The sequence below is a fragment of the Podarcis gaigeae genome (assembly GCF_964106915.1).
Source record: "Podarcis gaigeae genome assembly, chromosome: 8".
NCBI classification, from domain to species: Eukaryota; Metazoa; Chordata; class Lepidosauria; order Squamata; family Lacertidae; genus Podarcis; species Podarcis gaigeae.
This window is the reverse complement of record NC_139684.1, coordinates 67,703,250-67,721,290: the sequence shown is the minus strand read 5'-3', so window position 1 is coordinate 67,721,290 and position 18,041 is coordinate 67,703,250. Positions and strand designations below refer to the sequence as shown.

Sequence of the window (18,041 nt, the reverse complement as noted above, 5' to 3'; positions counted from 1 at the left end):
CCTCTCCCACCCAAGCAGGATATTTTCCAGAGACACCATTGGCGTGGTGATGGGGGCGAACCTCTGGCCCTTCAAATCTTACTAGATTTCAATTCAATCAGCTGGCATGGTCAAGCCGTGTTCAGTAGCAAGACTTCTAACCAGGTTTTTCTCCTCCTTTCCAGAGAACGGGACAAAATAGCAGCAAGAATTCCACCTTTGTTCTGCATCATTCTTCGGTTTCACTTCAGTTTCTCTACATTTCAACCCCCAATATATCCCAGGGAAAGCTTGCTTGTAGATCTTGTGCCTGACTTTTCTCTCTTCCATCTAGCCCACTCTATTTCCTCACTGTCCTCTTTCCAAGTAAACTGAACCTTTGTGTTCTGGCACTAAATTTGGGTAACCTCCAATTGACTCTTCCTGTCAGGCTTCTGTGCATCCATCTCCCATCTCCTGGCTTATTTGAAAGTGGAGAGGCATAATGTGGCCGGCTTTATCCAGAATACTGCTCATTTTATTGCTAGCATCTTTCTTGTTGATGTCACTGTCATCACCAGGTCTTTGTTGGTTGGTATGTTTCCTAGCTCTGTGGCCAGTTAGGGGCTTGATGCTAGGCAGATTTAATGCTTCTTTAATGTTGGTATTTCACATAAAAATGGGGGAGAAACACAAATAATAGAAAGCAAATTTCATTTTCAACTATGTAATTATATGGGTGAAGATCATACATAAAGTTGTATGCCGTCTTGATATTTTGTATTCCAGTAAGTCATAAATGGTTTATAAATGCATTCATTCTTTTCAATGAATTTATCTGATGCATGTCCTTCTTCACATTGTTTTACTAATGCGTATATCTTTTTTATGCGGTCAGGGATAAATCCCCTTTTTGTCACATACAGAGGGAGAGAACGAAAGAGAGCTGGCAGGAGAGAGTGAGTTAGAGATCAGTTAAATCCCCCATCATCTTGATTCAGAATAGGCTTGTTCTTTTCCAGCTTTTTCAGATAATTCTCAGGGAAAACTCAAGGTGTTTCCAAAGAGTTCTCTAGCTTTGTGGAGATGTTCATCAGCTGTAGAACATCTGCCTTGCATTGCATTGCAGAGAAGGTCCCAGTTTCAATCCCTGGTATCTTCAGGTAGGACTAGAAAAAGGGCCTGCCTGAGATCCTAGACAGCCACTGACAGTCAGTGTAGATCAGTGTTTTCCAAACTTGGGCCTCCAGCTGTTTTTGGACTACAACTCCCATCATCCCTATCTATCAGAACCAGTGGTCATGGATGATGGGAAGTGTAGTCCTAAAACAGCTGGAGAACCAAGTTTGGAAAACACTGGTGTAGACAATACTGAGCTGGATGGGCCAATGGGTCTGACTCAGTAGAAGTGCCCATTCCAAATGATTCTCCACTTTCCACTGGCCTCCATTTACCACAGACTTTTCTAAGTATAGCTGGTTTCCTCTTCCTCTCCTTTTGAAAGTTATCTGCTTCTCTTTCCCCCCAAACCATGACAGAGGCAGGGAGAGGTGACAGGAATAAGTTGCTTCTCCCACCTTCCTTAAGCCCCAAAGACTTGCCAACGTCAACAGTGAATTTCCAACACCAGATCTCCAGTAACCAGAGACCACACGTACACTATACATTTAAAGCACCAAGACACTGCTTGAAACAGTCATGGGCTTCCCCAAAGAATTCTGGAAGCTGTAGTTTGTTAAGGGTGCTGAAAGCTGTTAAGAGGCCTCTATTCCTCTACTAGAGATACAATTCCCAGAGTTTCCTGTGAGAAGGAATTGATTGTTAAATGACCACAGGAATAGGGCCAGTGAATGTCACCCTCCTCTCCCCTTTGTGAGATTGTAATTATGAAAAGGCAGAATGGCTAAATGGGGTTAAGGAACAGCTTCATGCTCACATGGTTGTGGCTTGACACAAGTATCTCACACACATCCTTCTTACACAAAGGTCACACACACACACACACACACACACAACTTAAAGCAAGGATGAGGAAACTGAGCCTCCAGATGTTGTTGGACTCCAACTCCCATCAGTCGCAGCAAGCGCAGCCAACAGACAGCGATGATGGATGTTGTACTTCAAAACATCTGGAGAGCCACAGGTTCCACATCCCCGGCATAGAGTTAAATGCTCCATAGAGACCAAATTCATTTTCACTTCAGTCATGTACTCAAATACACTGACAGGTTAGTACCGAGGAGACTTACATTTCAGGTTCTAGACATGATGCACTGTATAAAAAGGCCCATATTCTGCTATTGGGTGATAAGATGTGGCATGAATGTGATGAAAAGCTTTGTTCTCCAGGCCTGATCTTTGATGGAAGTGGCTTTTTCAGTCCTTGTACAAAGAGTACGATGTTTAATAGCTAACATTTTTATAGAATGGATTAACCTCGCATTCATGTCCAGATCTCAGCTATCGGCATAGTAAGGTTTCTAGGGGTGCTCTCCCTATAATTCTCTCTGAATCACCCTTTGCAAGTAATTCTTCTGGAAAACATTATAAGTTAAATGGACCTTTCACAGTGGCCTGGCGTAACGCCCAGGATTTTAATATTTTTAACAACAACAGCAGTGATGAAGAAACAACAGTTAAATTAATACCTTTCAAGAAGTCATTTATATTAGGATAAATTGACTGATGAATTTACTTGGGGAAAAATAGCACATTGAAGCAGGAATGTGAAGGTGTGGGAAGCTGAAGAACTGAACCTCAGATTGGAAAAATGAGAAGCTGAAATGGACAGATTTTGGCTATCGCTACAGGTGGCCTAAACTCCTGGTAGACAATTATCATCTACGGTAAATCTGATGCCTTGATGACCCTTGACATGTATTGATTTGCGTTTGTGTGCACAAGTAACACATAAAAACTTCTTTAAAAAAAACAACAACCTGCCCATCAAGTGCCACGACCCAGTTAGCATCAGAAGAACTAGGAAATTATCCTTCCTGATACGAGACAGCACTTATCCAGGTCAGAGACGTACTGAGACATCTACAGAGAGCAGACATCAGAGGCAGGCTGCCCCCTCGGCCCTTTGTCACCATTAATATCTACCTCACGGAGGTGTTGTGAGCCTTAATTAATTGGTGTTTGAGATCCACAGATGAAAGGTGCTGACTGAGAACAAGGTAGTAATTAGAGTAATTGTTGTTATTGTTATTAAGCTTTGATATGCTTACACAAAAAAAGATGAAAGGAAAAAGGTCTGTTCTGAAAGGAAGCCCCGGTAATGAAATTCTCCAAAAATAGAAAAGCTGAAGGGGGGAATTTAACACCCACTACTGCCTTACATTTATTCTCAAGCCTGATCTGCACACAGGAGCAAGAGGAAATGGTAGACTCTTGAAGAGTGGACTGTATCATTTCAGTCTGCAGGTGAAGAGTGCCCTTTCTTCAATACCACCCATGACAAAACGAACTGCTAAGTAGAATAAAAAAAAGCCTAGCTCCTATTGAGGAAATTAACTATACCCTGCTATATGGGCTTTCTGCTTGCAAAGAGGGTTGTTCTCCCCTCCCTCCATCTGTCTCATTTGGAATTATCTAAAATGCATGGCTCTTCTCCACCAGATTCAGTATGTAACCTAACTCCCTTCCAGCGGAGGTCTCAGGTAGGCTCCTTTGTTGAGCTTCCAGCACCTAATGAACACTTCTTTTAAAAATTCCAGCAGACATTTTAAGTGAACTCCAATTTTAAAGTTTTAACAGATTTTTACCTTTTTGTTTTTCTTTTTCTGTATTTAATTTTGTGTCAAACCTATCCATTCTTAAGGAAATCAGCCCTGAGTACTCATTGGAAGGACAGATCCTGAAGCTGAGGCTCCAATACTTTGGCCACCTCATGAGAAGAGAAGACTCCCTGGAAAAGACCCTGATGTTGGGAAAGGTGGAGGGCACAAGGAGAAGGGGACGACAGAGGACGAGATGGTTGGACAGTGTTCTCAAAGCTACCAGCATGAGTTTGACCAAACTGCGGGAGGCAGTGAAAGAAAGGAGTGCCTGGCGTGCTCTGGTCCATGGGGTCACGAAGAGTCGGATACAACTAAATGACTAAACTACAACAACTAGTTTATTTATTTCCATGTCTGGGAGCAGAGGTCCACAGCCCCACTTGGAAGAATGAGCAAGTGGGCCCCCCAATACAACACACCTGACTTACCACATTTTGAGCAAAGCAAAGTAATAGGCATAAGCCCAAAGTCTAAAAATACCAAGCCGCACTACTGAATTTAAGTCAGGATGTGAATTATCAGAAGAAAACCAAGCAGATACTATTTCCTCCAAGCATTCCACATCATTCCTATCCCTTCCCTTCTCTCCTCTCACTCAGACCAGCTGTCACATTGAGACAGGCATTCAATCAGTTTAAGTGAACTGTCCCAGATGGTCATTACCAAAACTGCAACTTTAAGTACTGGGCCTTGAACTTGCTTTTACGCTCTTCCCTCCACATCCCCTTTTCCTTGCACGCCATGGCTTTTCAACAGTAAACACAGGAGCAGGAACTGTCTAACTACTGATCTTGTAAGCTGCTCTGGGAGCCGTTTTGGCTAATGTGCAGGGTGAAAATGCTTTAAATTAATGAAATCCCTACAAGCATTCTTGTATCCCAGCCCCATTCCTACCTTTAGATGCTACAGTAAACCTGAGATAAGAAAGAAAAGCAGGACAGGAAGGAGTAAAGAACACCGATCGGCTGGTCTCATGCATGTATAAATAAGTCCCATTGGTAACCATGGTAACAGTACAGAATTGCTGCCCTGCACCAAAGCAGCATCCCATATTTCTACAGTTTCTTATCAATGAGCTCTCCTTGAATTTGCTAAATGCAGACACATGCAATATAGAGCTGATGGTTTAAACCAGAGATGAAGGCTCTGTGGCTCTCTGGAGGTTGACTACAACTCCCATCATCCCAGGCCATGCTGACTGGAGCTGATGGGAGTTGGGGTCCAGGAACATCTGGGAGGGCCTCAGGTTCTTCACCCCGAGTTTAAACTCCACATACAGGTCTGACGTTTGGACAAAAACCACCCAACTCTGAAAACTGAAAATACAAAAATTCCCATTTGCTTTGCAGTATCTCTTGCATACCTTTTCCTTCCTTCCTTCCTTCCTTCCTTCCTTCCTTCCTTCCTTCCTTCCTTCCTTCCTTCCCTCCTTCCTTCCTTCTTTCCTTCCTTCCTATAAATATTTATACCATGCTCCATCTACTATGTTAGAGGTGGCTCACAACAACACCATCGTGTGTGTGTGTGTGTATACACAAACACATATGTGCCAGTTATCCATGAGAGGTTGTAGGACAATATTGCTAGGACAAAGGTTCTATCACACATGCCACAATCCTGCAAATGAAACATGCATCTCACCATCACATAAAGACTATAAGCATGTCCAGGTGCTTGCCTAATAACACACGCTTTATTATTTGTTGGTGGGTGCAAAGGGTGGGCTTTACTCATGAGAAGAACCCTCTGCATAAATGAGGACTCAGATAAATTCCCCTACAAGCCATCCCAGCTCAAACGGAGGGCTGGGAAAGTGCTTGTGTGTGCACTTCCATCTCCCATCCTTTGCTACAGCGTTCACATGTTCACACAAACTGATGCCATCCATCAGTTAGGAGATTGGTGCTGAAACATTACTTTCCCAAGATGATGGAGAAGCTGCTCTTGAGAGGGATGAGCCTCCTTCTGCTTAGCAATAAACTCATGTTTATCCATCTGATGGTATTGAGGTTGCTTCAGGAGCTTTAAAAACCTTCAGGGATGCTTCCATCCATCCCTCTCTTCCTTAAAGCTCTACTTGGGCATCATTCCTGAACAGGAAACCACCTCCAGTGTAGGAAACACAAGGCCACAGCTGCTAACCCTGCTCCCAACATCCATGGCTGCACCCACTCAGTCCCCAACATTCCCATGTTGAGCAGAGGAGATTTAAATGGAGAGTTCTGCATGCATTCGAGGAAACTTGGGTAAAAGTCCCATCCCACCCCGTGGGTCTTCTCTGCTCAACATGGGAAGGTCAAGAACTGAGTAGGCAAAGCTGATGTGCTTGTGGGTGTTAATGGGTGGGTCTTATGTTAATTCCCCTTCCCATGGTTTCACTAAAGGATGGAGGGGAACTGTAGTCATTGAGATATTCTAGGACTACAGCTCCCTTCACCCTCGATCACTGGCCATTCTGGTTGAGGCTGATGGGAACCAGAAATGACATCTAGAGAGCCAAAGGTCCCCCATTCGAGTTTAAACCTTTGCACATTTATCCAAATACCTGAACACTCCTTAAGTCTGCATGGCTAGAAGATCCCATCTGCTGCACCTATGTTTGTACCTTGATGCATTATTCTCAATAAATCAGCATCATTAATCTATCAGGACATAAGTCTGCTTGGATGGGGTTTTGATAAGCTGTTCTCCTTTGTGTCCCTTACTAAAACAGTTTCTGGATCCTGGAGGATAAATCTCTCTCCCCTGCCCACCCACATAAGATACAAGACTCACCATCTTCATCCGTCTGAAATATCATCTCTTTCCCTTCTTTCCGCCCCTCGGGGTTGGAGAGGATAAGCTTGACGTGGATGTTTTTGTAGGGGAGCAGGTTCTTGATGGTGTAGCGGTTGGCGTTGCGCTCCATCTTCACGCACTCCCGGAATGTCTGGTTGTGGCCAGTGCCCACAGCGTAGCGATAGCAGAGCGTGACGGTATAAGTGTGGCATCGCGTCAGGTTGTAGCCCAGAGGTTCCCACTGAAGGGTCAGCTGCCTAGACTGGATCTCAGCAAACGCGAGGCCCTTGGGAGCCCTCATGGGTTCTGCCGGAGAAAACAGAGAGAGAAGTGAATGCATCGATGGCACGAGAAAACACCACAGATCCTGGAAAGCCAGTCACTGGCGGACAACAGGGGCAGGGCCATAACCCAGGAACAGAATGTCTGCTTTGAGTGAATGGCATCTCAGGCTCAATCCCTCATAATTCTAATTCCAAAACCTTCTCTTTTTAGTAGACATATTTCCCCATCTCTATGGGCATTGTTTTCTGATTATTTTTAATTGTTGGCAAAGAGCCTCCTGACGGGATTTTCTGCAGTAAAGGCTGTTCCTGTGAAAGAAGCCAGAGTGCTTTGGAGAGACGCTTCAATCTAGGGAGGTGTCTTATCCAGAGAGTGGCAGCCAACCCCTCTGCTTGTCCCACTGCTCCCATCACTAGTGGAGAATTAGCAGCAGCAGCAGTGCTGATTTTGGGTGAGGTGTCGCTAGCGCCAATTCTCTGCCAGCGGTATAGGTGGCAGCACAGGCAGCATGCCCAATTGGGCACTTCCTCAAGGGCCTGCTTCCTGGGGCAGCTGCTTCACCTTGCCTTGTGGTTGGGCCTGGCCTGTACACACAGGACTCTGTGAATGAGAAAACAAACGTGTCTGCAGTAAGAACACAACCCACACCAACTGCGGAAGCACATATAGTTTTGATGCCTCTGACCATCTCTATTCCCAGTGGCCGACCTTGGGGCCTCCAATTTCAGCAGTGCCCTGTGTGATGGCAAAATTCAGCACCGCCCCCGCCTCTCACAATTCCATTCTACATCATAGTTGTGGTGCCCCCAAGGCTTTGCACCCAGTGTCCCATAAATCCACCTCTGCTATTTCATAGCCATTTCAAGCTGTTGGTTTTCAGCAGTGTCTAAGGCAAAATGAAAGCAACACCGGACGAGCAAACTCCCGCAATATTTCAGGCAACGACAGCTCCCCTGTGTCTGCAGGGCACTTCCTTCTGGTTAAATATTTGGAATTTTTCATAAACATCATTGGAAGAGACAGAGCGAGGTGAAATACCAGACGAAGCAAAATGCAGCCATAGCATCCCTCTCAGGTCTTTGGCAGCTTACCCGGACCAATCAATCTAACCGCTCTGTCTCTTTTCTCTCCTATAATGATAAAAATCTATCAATTTTATGAGGGTTGTTTTTCTATAGCTGTTATTTTAAAGGTATTTTAGTTGTCCACATAGAGCCTGAATTTACACTGCGGTGGCAACATATAAGTGGGGATACATTTCAATAAAATTACCATTTCTATCATGATTTTGGGTTGTTGTTGCAGTTGTTAAAATGGAAATGGTGTCCCACTGGATTTTATCTCTGTATTCCGAAGTTGTTTTGTAGGAATCGGAATGTGTCTGAATGTGCTCTGAAAATCCAAGAGAACCTCTTGAGCTCTTTAGATGGTGATTTACAAGCCTCTCTTGTTGATTTAAATGCCATCTTTGCAATGCGTATGATGTTTTGTTGGTTGGTTTAAGGATTTGATAGCCGGTTTTTAGTTTTTGTTTAAAGCCATTCTAAAGAGCAGCTTCCAAGGCAGATTAAAAAAACAAAAACCCACACCTTTGAATTCACAAGGCTTATAAACCAAACACAACACAACAATAACCTGGCCAGCTAAAATCCAAGCTAAGAACAGAAGTCTAAATGACCTGGGGGGAAATAAAGGTTTTTGACAGGGACTTTAAAGATAATGACTTGCTGCCCAGCAAGACTTTAAGGGGAGAGACTTCCAGAGTCAGCGCCCTGAATCTTGAAGAGACAGAGAAACTGTGGGCAGGTAGCTCCTGGGTCTGTACATTTGGTAGATGGCCTGTTCTGAACATGGTAGTACTCTCCTTGAAGAAACAGGTATGTACTCTGAAGTTACCTCTCAATCCCAAACTATCACTCGAGGCCTAAAAGACCTCAGTGGTGAGAACTGATTTTCCAGCTACAGATAGACTGAGACAGCCTGACTTCAGCAATCTATTCTCTGATAACCTCCCAAATGGGCTACTGCAATGTACTCTGCATGGGGCTTCCCTTGGAGATGGTCCAGAAGCCACAGCTGCTGCAGAATGTTGCTGCCAGGTTCTTATGTGGAGCAATGAGATGCGCCACCAATCCATAAAGTACTGCACTGTTTGCCTGAAGGTTACTGGGTCCATTTCAAGGTGATACTACTCATGTACAGAATGGCTTGGGATCCAAGTACTAAAAGGAGTGCCTTCACTAATATCTACTGGCTCATGTTTTGAGATCAGCAGGCGAGGCCCTGTCCATGGTCCCCTCAAACAAGCACGGCCTACAAGGTGATGACACCAAGCAGGGTCTTCTCGGTGGCAGCAACCCAGTTGCAGAATTCCCTCCCAGTGGATGTCTGGTGGTCCCCCAAGCTATTCTCTTTCAGGCTTTGGTACGTACCGCATTTTTCCATGTATAAGATGCCCCCATGTATAAGACAACCCCTATTTTTTTGGACCGCAACAAAAATTGCCCAAAGTTTTTGAGCTTTTTGGGGGGGGATATGCTGATTTTTAATGTGACCTTCTTTTAGCAGAAGAGAGAAAAATGAATTCTCAAAGGTTCTCTGTGAGGAGGGATTCACTCTCAAACCACGCTGGAAATTGTAGCTCCCTGTGGGGGAATAAGGGTCTCCTAACAAGTCTCAGCACCCTTAACTACAATTCCCAGGATTCTTTGGCAGCAGCCATGATTGTTTATAGTGCTACAGTGCTGCTGTAAATGTACTGACATGGCCCAAGTGAGGATTTCAACCTGGCCTCCCCAAGTCCCTGCCTTTTTACATCAGGTTTGCTTTCAAGTGGTTTTTTCAATCACTGCACACAAGCGCACCAGAGCTTCGGTAAACAACAGTCTCAATGCAAGTATCAAGAGTGCATTTTATCAGTGGAGCCCACATGCACATTGGCAAAACAGAAGAGTGTGGTGGCACTGAAAGCTCCAGCACTACACTACATGGGGGCATCCCAGGTCATCACCAGGAGCTGCCTCTAGGTCTCTGGCTTGGGCCCTGAAATCTCAGGGTCTGGGATACTCCTGACTTGACAACCCTGCTGGCAAGCGGTGCAGCTGTTTAGCAACATATGCGATGTGAGTTCTAACTGGGATTCCAGCCAATAGCGATTCCTCAGCAGTGCCTGATTTATGCACAAACTAAGTACGTTACAGCTTAGGGCCTCAAATTTTGTGGGGCCTCTAAATGCATGCTAAAGAAAAATAAATTGCAAGTTTTACATAATTGGTTAAAAAAAGGAGAAACAGGGAGACTCTGAGACAAGCATTCTCTGTTTTAGTTGGATTGTAAGTTTTTAATTGCATCATTGCCTATGTGCCAGTATATATGCAAATATGAAATACAATCATTTCTATTTTCGTTGTCCTTTCTGTTGGAATACTACACGTTTTGTTTTTTTGGGGGTAATGCTATGCAGCGTTTTAACATGACAGCTTAGGGCTTTGGTGTGCTTTAATCTGTCCCTGAACATCAAGGACCTTATGCCAAAATATGGAATTAAAATATTTTGAATAAGGAAATCACCTGCAATACAAGTCTGCCAATATGTTAGAAAGAGTGGAGTCTGATATATTAGGAAATGTGGGACACTGCCCCAGCAACCTTACTCAGCCCTTAGTCAGCTCCCACCTGCCTATCTTCTTGCTTATTCAAGGGATGCTAGATTTCAGCAGGTGTCATGGGGTGCCCCATGCCTGGTCCAAGGAGGAGGATGTTGGGAAGTCCCCAGCAGGAGCTGGGGGACTGTGGTGTGGCTCCCTGAGAAATCAGGGAGGGATGGACACAGAGGTGAGCAAGAGGAACAAGGAGGAGCATTCAGCACTGGAATCACAGTGTCTCATGATGATTGGAGAAGGCTAGTGGAAGCTGGAGAGCTAACCCTGAGCAGAAAGAGTAGCTGATCAGATAAGAGGAAAGCCCCCAGTGCCTCCTTCCCCACCACCACTGTCACCTCAAGCATATCAGCAGGCAAGGAGAGAGGAGCAAAGCCAGTTGAGGGTCTGGCAGCATGTGGACAACAGCGCAACTCCACTGACCGCTGAATGCAGGTGGGGAAATCCTGACTCCACTCTTTACAGCTGCTCGCAGGTGGGCAGACAAGCAACAGACAAGGGGCACGATACCCCCACAACTGTAATTGTTAGGCACAATATGTGCCCAATATTGGGAGGGCAACTTAAGGTGTAGAAGAGCTGGGTGCCCTTGTAACCCAACTTCCCTGGGTGGGTGTTTGGCAGAGGGGCTGTGTAAGGACCGAGGAGTGACAGAAGGTGGTGGAGCCTTGTCAGAGGAGGAGGGCGGTGGAGCCATGTTGGAGGGATGATTGGCAGGTGTCAAAGTCAAGCGTAGGAGTGATGCCAAGTCAAGAGCAAAGAGGGGTCAGGAGTGGAAGTAGCATAGAGTCAAGAGGAGAGGAGAGAAAGGCTGCAAGCAGCCAGGTCGAACCGAGGGCTGGGGGTTTTGAACTGTGAATGATATTGGAGGAGCATTCAGTCTGAGAGCACCCCATCCTCCTGTCCATACCTCAGTGCCAAATCCCGACCACAACAGAAGAGAGGAAGATGGGGGCAAAACTAGGCTTTGTTGCCTCTGTTAGTCATTGCCTCTGGCTCCCCCTACTGTTGGGCTCCCTGTCTTCTGCCCTACAAGTCACAATGGACACCAGTCGCCACTGATTAGACAGATCACAGCAACAACACACTACAAGACCTGCCATTACATGTAGGACTGCAGAGATTGAGGTCCAGAGGGAAATTTGCCCATTTGTTCTCTAGTAGAAATTCCTTGTTACCAATACATCACCACAACTGAAGCTCCCAGAAAAACCAAAAGTTCAAGGGGAATATCATAGATTCCAGACATCACTTAAGTTTTTTTTAAAAGGTCTGGGGGTGTGCACAGGCATCAGGGGAAAGGCAAATGTCTTGCATGCAGAAAGGTCCCAGTTCACTCTCTGGCATCTCTGTGTAGAACTGGGAAACATTCTTCCCTGAAACCTTGGGAAGCTGTTGCCAGTTATTGTAGATGAGGGATGGGAAACCCGTGGCTCTCCAGACGCTGTTGAACTCCAACTCCCATCAGTCCCAGCCAGCACTGCCAATGGTCAGGAATGATGGCAGTTGTAGTCTGTCAACATCTGGAGGGCCACAGGTTCCCCATTCTTCAAGTAGACAATGTTCAGCTAGATGGACCAATGGCATAACTCAGTAAAAAGCAGCCACTTGTGTTTCTAGGTTCCTAGAGCTAGGATAGATGACTAGGAACAACACTGATTGATTCAGAATTAGTAGAAGGGGCATGAATCATGTTCTCCCTGGGATCCATAAATCCTCTCAGCAGTCTTCTGTTTTTCTCATTCCTCATCAGACTTTTGCCTTTGATGTGGACTCATTAGGCAACGGCACGGAGGGAAAATTGATTAGCTCTGCTCTGCAAGGAGAAGGGGGCTTTCCAGCAAGCTCCAAATAACAAACGTAATAAGGACAGAAGCCCTTGCCTTTTCAACGAGTTCAGCATCAGGCTCTTGAAAGGGACGCACACTTGACAGAGTCATTGAGGAGAGGCTCAATTAGTTATCATAACTGACATCAATAGCAGTTGTCTGCTTTCATAAGGAGTCTGGCTTCATTGCCACTGTGAAATACAAAGGTTGTTTATCTCAATAACGAAGGATAAATTCAGATTCCTGGCATCAAAGCAGGGAACCCAAGTGGAACCCAGAACAAATATTGTACTCAGAGAAGGGTGAATCCGTCAACTTCGGTTTCTCTTGAGTTTTAATTTTTCTATTCTTAAGTTCCATTCTCCAAAATTCCACATCTGTTTAAGAATTTTTTTAAAATGTCCTTGTGAAAATAATCAAAATTATAATGCAAATTTCCCCTGATATACATAGTTCTGTCTGCAATTTTGCCTAATGTACACAGTTTTGTAAAGCAATGTTGCCAAACACAATGCATTTCTGTGTGCTATTTGCACTAAAATGGGCATTTATATGCACACTTTACCCAAGGAGAAGGAGTTTTGCACAAATTACTTAGCTGAAGAATTACACTGCAAAATTCAGATATCTGAATTTTGAAGGATGGCCATGTTTCAGCTCATATAGTGTCTCTAAAGGTGCAAATTAGGAAAGTTAGCCTCCCAATGCAAAATAAATGTAATTTCACTCATAATGCTCCTGTTTAGCATTACAGCCAGCCAGCCATGCCCTTTTTCAGGCTGCTCCATTCCATTCCCTTTGTCTCTTCCTCTTTCCTAAGCAAGTCCTGTGTCTCACTGAGCATGCCTAGTTCTGACCGAGCTGTGTTTGGCAGAATTGTGCACAATGGCAGTGAAAATTAACACCTCAACAGTTTTTTAGAGGGTGGTGCTCACCTTTAGCCATGGCAGGTGCACAGCTTCTTTCTTTCTTTTTCTAATGCCGCCCTCCTCCCCTCCCCTCCCCATCATTGCAAAGAGTATCAGCAGCAGCAACTGCACTGGCAAATGAAGCTCAATTGAGTTGGAATCACTAAATTACATAGTTTACATGTATAGTTTACATAGTTTACATACATACAACTAAAGCTGATTCTTCTCCATCCAAATATCTGAAGTACTGTCACATGGAAGAGGAAGCAAGCTTGCCTTCTGCTACATCAAAAGATAGGACCCAAACAGGTGGAGTCAAATGGCAAGAAAGGAAATTCCAACTAAACTTTAAAATAAAAAAATTTGACTGCAAGAGCTGTTCAATGGTGGAATGGACTGCCTCGGAACGTGGTGGACTCTCCTTCACAGAAGGCTTTTCAACAGAGGTTGAATGGTCGTCTCACAGAGATTCCTTATACAAATTTAGATAGATGATAGATAGATAGAGATTATAGATAGATAGATATAGATAGATAGATGATAGATAGATGATAGATAGATAGATAGATAGATAGATAGATAGATAGATGATAGATTTTTAATGCATTCCTATGGGAAACCGTGCTTCGCAAGACGAAAAACTCGCAAGACGAAAAAACTTGCGGAACGAATTAATTTCGTCTTGCGAGGCACCACTGTAGATAGATAGAGATAGATAGATGATAGATGATAGATAGATAGATAGATAGATAGATAGATAGATAGATAGATAGATAGATAGATGATAGATATAAATAGATGATAGATAGATAGATAGATAGATAGATAGATAGATAGATAGATAGATAGATAGATAGATGATAGATGATAGAGAGATAGAGAGATAGAGAGATAGAGATAATTTAGCGGTTATTCCTGTGTTGCAGGGGTTGTGCTAGATGACTCTTAAGGTCCCTTCCAACTCTGTTATATTACAATTGCTATTTGTTGTCCTCCAATGAGGTTTGGGGAGGCTCAACTGGAATGTAAGATGAGGTTCAGACAGAACACAACACCAGGCTGGATACAAGCTGTGCTCTGAAAAACACTAAGATCTGAAGTTGTTCCAGGAACAAGTAAGCTGCAATAAAGCCCTTTTATAGTAGCATTACCAGGTGCAGCCTAATTCTTAACACCACCCATGCTGCAAAATGCTGCTCTACTTGAAGGGGCTCAGCAGTCTGTAGCAATCTCCTACTGCAACAGAGCAGTGCAGCCTAAGATCTTCCAGGATCTTAAACAGTCGAGTCCTTTAAGCCAGGGAATGGCAGTGTCACATCCTTGAGTTGTGGGGATGGGGGGCACTGACCACACACGTTCATCTTGTAGCCGTGCTTTTGCATACCCGTCCATTCAGATTTGCAGTCGTTGCCTCCATCACCTGCAGAAGAGGAATCTGACTCCTAGTGCCTGTCACTCATGGGATTTTCACTCCTAGGAGGAGACTCTTGTGGGGTTTCCCCCCTCAGGTGCTAACATAACTTGCTTAGTCTTATGTATTATGCACTTCGACTTGGAATGTGTCTGTGGGTGGGAACACTGTTTTGATGTCCTGCCTCAGGCAACAGAATGTATTGCACCAGCTGCGATGCTTGTGAACAATTCACTGCTTTATGCTCCCGCCTCTCACTTCCCGGTCTTGCCGTTTAGAGTGTAAGCCTGGCGGGCAGGGCCTGTTGTCTTGTTTACGTTTGTGTACCGCACCTAGTTAATGTAGGTGCTCTGGAAAGGCATAAATTAACAAATAAAGTAAGATTTAGAAGGGCACGTTGCTATACCTGCTGGTGCGCAACAGACCAAGGAAGCCTGGAGCTGAATAATGTTCCTAGGAATCAAAGGCGCCATCCAAGTTCCAAGAAGCTAACATCCTGACATATAAAGAGAAGCACTTGTAGGCAGGCGGGTGAATACAGGGAAGCAGATAAAGACACTGTGAGACAGTGATTCTCTGCATCCAAGCCCTTCAGTAGGGCCCTTGATGCTAGTGCAGAAAGTGACTGCTAGGCTGATAAGCAAGAAAGCCCAATGGGACCATGAGCCACCAGTCCTGAAAGCACCACCTTGGCTGGCAGAGAGTTACAAGATCCAGTCCAAGATCTTAGCATATAAAGCTTGGAACCTGAGTATCTAAAAGAGCACCTTCCACAGATCTTTTCTTCCTCCCTCTGGGAAGTACGCCTTCTTTATGCAGTGATGCAGGGGGAAAACTGGACCTGCTTGTTTTTGTTGCAGGCACCTATTCCAATGGAGCAGCAGCATGCAGCAAAAGCAAGAAGACTCCCTGTTTTTCTGCAGTTTACTTTTTTCTGTGCATCTCTGTTCCAAAGAGGGAACAGGCATGCTCAGCGAAACAGATCAAGATTTAACCACCCACTGTCAGCTATTATGCAGGGGTTAAATCCTACTAGGAACCCACAATATTAGGGAATTGACTCCCACCCTCCCAGCCCATCAGCTGACATTCTAAGTGGTGTCTGCTGATTGACAGCTGGGCGTGGTTTGAGGAAAATGGCTTTGAAAGGCAAAGTGGACCCCCTGTGGGGTGAGGATTGGCCTGTGGACCAGAGGTTTCCCACCCCTGGACCAGAGTTTATTTTGAACCGTAACTCCTGTTTTACACTTAATGACAAACCAGGAATTGGTGGAAGCAAATCCAGGAGCTGCATGCAACACTGTTGTTCCACTAGCACAACAGATTTCCTGTTTTAATTGTTGTAACCTTTCCCAGGACCTTAAGCTGCAGGGCAGGTAAGTTGTTGTGGTTGTGGCTGTTGTGGTGGTTGTGGTGGTTGTTGTTGTTGCTGTTGTTGTTGTTATAAAAGACACTTTAGTTGTGGGGAGGAGGGGTTAGCCAAGAACTGTAGTGGGAAACTCAAGAAGTGTGAAAGCCAGTGGATAACTAAATTCTAAACCACTCTCTAGCCCAGAAGGTTAGCCTGCATCACAAAGACTGACTTCCTCAATAATTCTGCTTTAATTGGGAATGGGGCGAAGAAATATGGGGAATGAGGGAAAGAAAGATAATCAAAAATATGCATACAAAAACCCGCTTGGTGGCGGGGGGAATATGAGCTTGCTGAGTCAACTCCCTGTTATTATTCACAAGAATCATTAATGAGAATATTAATGGGAATAATGAATACTACCACTTTGAAAGATGTTATCAACATGATCACTTTCAATTGTTGTGAATCACAGATACTTTGGAAGCACGCCTCCGCAAACACTTGCACAAACGCTGAAGTGTGGGAAATGGAGACACAGCCTAACAAGCGTTAACTAATCAGAGTCGCACATGGGGAAACCGAGACCTGAACTTCGTTCGAACTCTCAAGATGTATCCGAAGGCCTTCCGACTATCACATTTCAGAAGGGAGCCCGTATTGATTTGCGGGTGGTGATCAGAGAGCTGTGCTAAGGCCCTTTGGGCAGGATCCAGCATGAGCAGGGCAACAAGACCCTAAACTGTTCTCAGAACTGAATAGTGAGATGAATATCAAGCATGGGGTTTTTATTCCAGGGCGCCTGGTCAAGAAAGCTGCTGACAGCCGGCTGAGGTCATGGTTGCTGGAGCAGAGGTGAGTAGTTGCCCAAAGCGGGTGAGACAGCAGGACAGGATCAATGCCTGTTCTGCTCTGGGATAAGCTAAAGGTATTATAGCAAATGTTTAAAAAATACCGAAGGTCAAAAGCAAGGTCAAAGCACCACACAGGAACAAGGCTGAGGTATGGAAGTGCTGCAGGACATGAGCACAGAGGACCTGAGGCTATGACCTCATCAATAAAAGTTATTGAGTGTACTCTGCATCTCTGGCAGACTATAAACATCAGTGGTAATAATATACTTGTCCTTCCATCTTGCTTGCTCAATTCCAACCATGACCCACTACCACCACCTCTAACCATCTGTTTAACTGCCCTATATGTATCGGAACCGGGGCTTTTCTGGTGATAGGACGACGTTGGGGGGGGGGGGTGCAGAAGCTCCCAGGATGGCCATCGTCCCTCAGTTATTGAAGCAGCTGTGACTACGAAGTAGAGACAGTAACTGGATTCTGCCTGAGATTAAGAACACAGGAAGACCCTGCTGGTTCAGGCCAAGGGTCCAGCATTTTGTTCTCAACATGGCCAACCAGATGCCTGTGGAAAACCCACAAGCAGGAGGTGAGCACAAAAGCTCCCTCCTCTACTGTGGTTCTCATCAACTCATATTCAAAAGCACTGCTGCCTCTAGCTGTGGAGGCAGAACACAGCCTTCACAGCTAGTAGCCTTTGGTAACCCTCTCCTCCATGAGTTTGTCGAATTCTTTTTTAAAGCCATCTAGGGTGTTGGCCCTCACTGTGAAGGAAGTTCCATAGTTTAACTATGCACTGAATGCAGAAGTACTTTCCTTTCATTTGTTCTGATTCTCCGAGCATTCAACTTCAGTGGATGTCCACAAGTTCTATTGTTATGCGAGGGGGAGGGTTTGTTGTTGGTTTTTTTCAGTTTTCTGCTTCTGAAATGTTGTCCAGATCAGTTGGGGTCCAACCGCTTCTAGCACCACGCTAGCTTCCCCTGCGCCAAACCATAGTTTAGTGTTTATGTGCATGATCAGATCTTGGTGAGGTGGGATACAGTTGGGATTCTGTTGTTGTTTAGTCGTTTAGTCATGTCCGACTCTTTGTGACCCCATGGACCAGAGCATGCCAGGCACTTCTGTCTTCCACTGCCTCCCGCAGTTTGGTCAAACTCATGTTAATAGCTTCGACAACACTGTCCAACCATCTCGTCCTCTGTCGTCCCCTTCTCCTTGTGCCC

The 18,041-nt window shown here is 44.9% G+C and overlaps 1 protein-coding gene across 7 annotated transcripts in view; it reads right to left on the bottom strand.

Moving 5' to 3' along the window:
- The window catches only part of PTPRU (protein tyrosine phosphatase receptor type U), a 369,964-nt gene that overhangs the window by 144,134 nt on the left and 207,789 nt on the right, over window positions 1–18,041 (bottom strand). For all 7 annotated transcript variants that reach the window (XM_083750621.1, XM_083750620.1, XM_083750615.1 and 4 more), the window contains exon 8: window positions 6,516–6,824. In XM_083750621.1, the coding sequence (XP_083606747.1) occupies window positions 6,516–6,824 (309 nt within the window). The remainder of the gene's footprint in view (window positions 1–6,515; window positions 6,825–18,041) is intronic.